Source organism: Austrofundulus limnaeus, unplaced genomic scaffold (genome assembly GCF_001266775.1).
Source record: "Austrofundulus limnaeus strain Quisiro unplaced genomic scaffold, Austrofundulus_limnaeus-1.0 Scaffold1002, whole genome shotgun sequence".
In the NCBI taxonomy this organism is placed as follows: domain Eukaryota; kingdom Metazoa; phylum Chordata; class Actinopteri; order Cyprinodontiformes; family Rivulidae; genus Austrofundulus; species Austrofundulus limnaeus.
In genome coordinates this window covers 100,449-101,852 of record NW_013953404.1, presented here as the reverse complement: position 1 = coordinate 101,852, position 1,404 = coordinate 100,449, and the positions used below count along the sequence as shown (strand labels likewise).

General features: G+C 58.3%; 1 protein-coding gene across 1 annotated transcript in view; it reads left to right on the top strand.

The window, feature by feature from the left end:
- Positions 1–83: 83 nt before the first annotated feature.
- otud5a (OTU deubiquitinase 5a) overlaps positions 84–1,404 on the top strand; it is a gene marked incomplete in the record, with an annotated part of 31,340 nt that continues 30,019 nt past the window's right edge. The window contains 1 exon segment of the mRNA XM_014030122.1: positions 84–897. Coding sequence (XP_013885576.1) covers positions 310–897 — 588 coding nt within the window.

Here is a 1,404-nt window from a genome sequence, read left to right as displayed (position 1 = left end):
AAACAGAACAGTTTCTTCTGTGCTAAAGGTCAGATCAACGTCCGGACGTAACGGACAGGATGTGACGTCACTACGCACCGTCTGCCTGTGTTGATGTTTTGGAGAACGGGAAGAAGGAGACGCTGTTTGTTTTTGTTCCCTCCGCCGTCGAACCGGAACCCAGCTGTTGTTTTTTCGACCGTTCGGGTTCGGTAAGGGTCTTAACTCGGTGTTTGGAGCCGAACGGTCCGTCCGGAAGCCGAACAAACCGACACTTTTGATCCAGAACGGAGGACTCGTCCCCCTCTGACCGCCTCACGCTCGGCCACCATGACGATCCTCCCCAAGAAGAAGCCCAGCTCCGGGGTCGGCGTCTCGGACCACGCCGATGACAGCGATCGACGGAGCGGGCCCGACCCCCACCAGCACCCGCACCCGCACGCCGGGCGCACCGGAACCCGGCCCAGAGCTTCCCCTCCGCCCTGGTCCTACCAGAGCGCTCCTCCGTCCGCCAGAGAGGACAGGCGGAGCATCGAGGCGAGCTCCCGGCCGCAGCAGGCCTCTCCGCCGCCCGTCGGCTCCGTGTCCCCGGTGGGCCCGGCCGACGGCAGAGACAGTAGCGGCGGGATGGTCCCCGGCTCCCGCGGGGAGCTGGTGGTGTCTGCCGGTGTGGTGGGATGCGGCGGAGCGATCGGCGGCTGCTGCTCCGGGCCCGGGCTGAGCAAGAGGCGGCGGCAGGCGGGCACCTGCTCCGGGGGGGTGGTAGCGGCTCTGGCCGGGGGAGGCCAGCCCGGGGTGACCGGACCGGGAGGTGTGGGCTCCAGCCAGGACACGGAGGAAGGAGCCGGGAACAACAGCGAGGACGAGTACGAGAACGCGGCCCGGCTGCAGTTCATGGACCCGGCCACCGTGGAGCAGGTAGGAAGCTAGCTGAAGCTAACTGATGCTAACTGATGCTAACGAGGCTACAGGGGGTTCTGGAGGCCGTTCAGGGCTTTAAACCTGTTTTTACAACAATAAGTATTTAAAGAAACGTTAGAGAAATCACTGTTAGAAAAATAATTCTATTCAAAAATCAGTTTTGCTTGTTTGTKTGTTTTTTATAATTAATGTGCTGCAGTGGAAAAAAACGTAAACAAGTCACCTGTTCAGGTCACAGTCTGACCTGCTTTCATGAAGCTTCGGGTAACCATGGCAACATCAAGTGTTGTTGTTGACCAAACAGGTGAGACAGGTGATGGGACCAGATGTCCTCATGGGGACAAAAACCAGCCCAAACCCTAACCCCCTAGATCAGTCTGTTCAAATCCAACTTTAGTTTTATAATTTGTGTTTTGGATTCTGAGGTTCTGCAGGTCTCTGAGGTTCTGCAGGTCTCTGAGGTTCTGTAGGTCTCTGAGGTTCTGCAGGTCTCTGAGGTTCTGC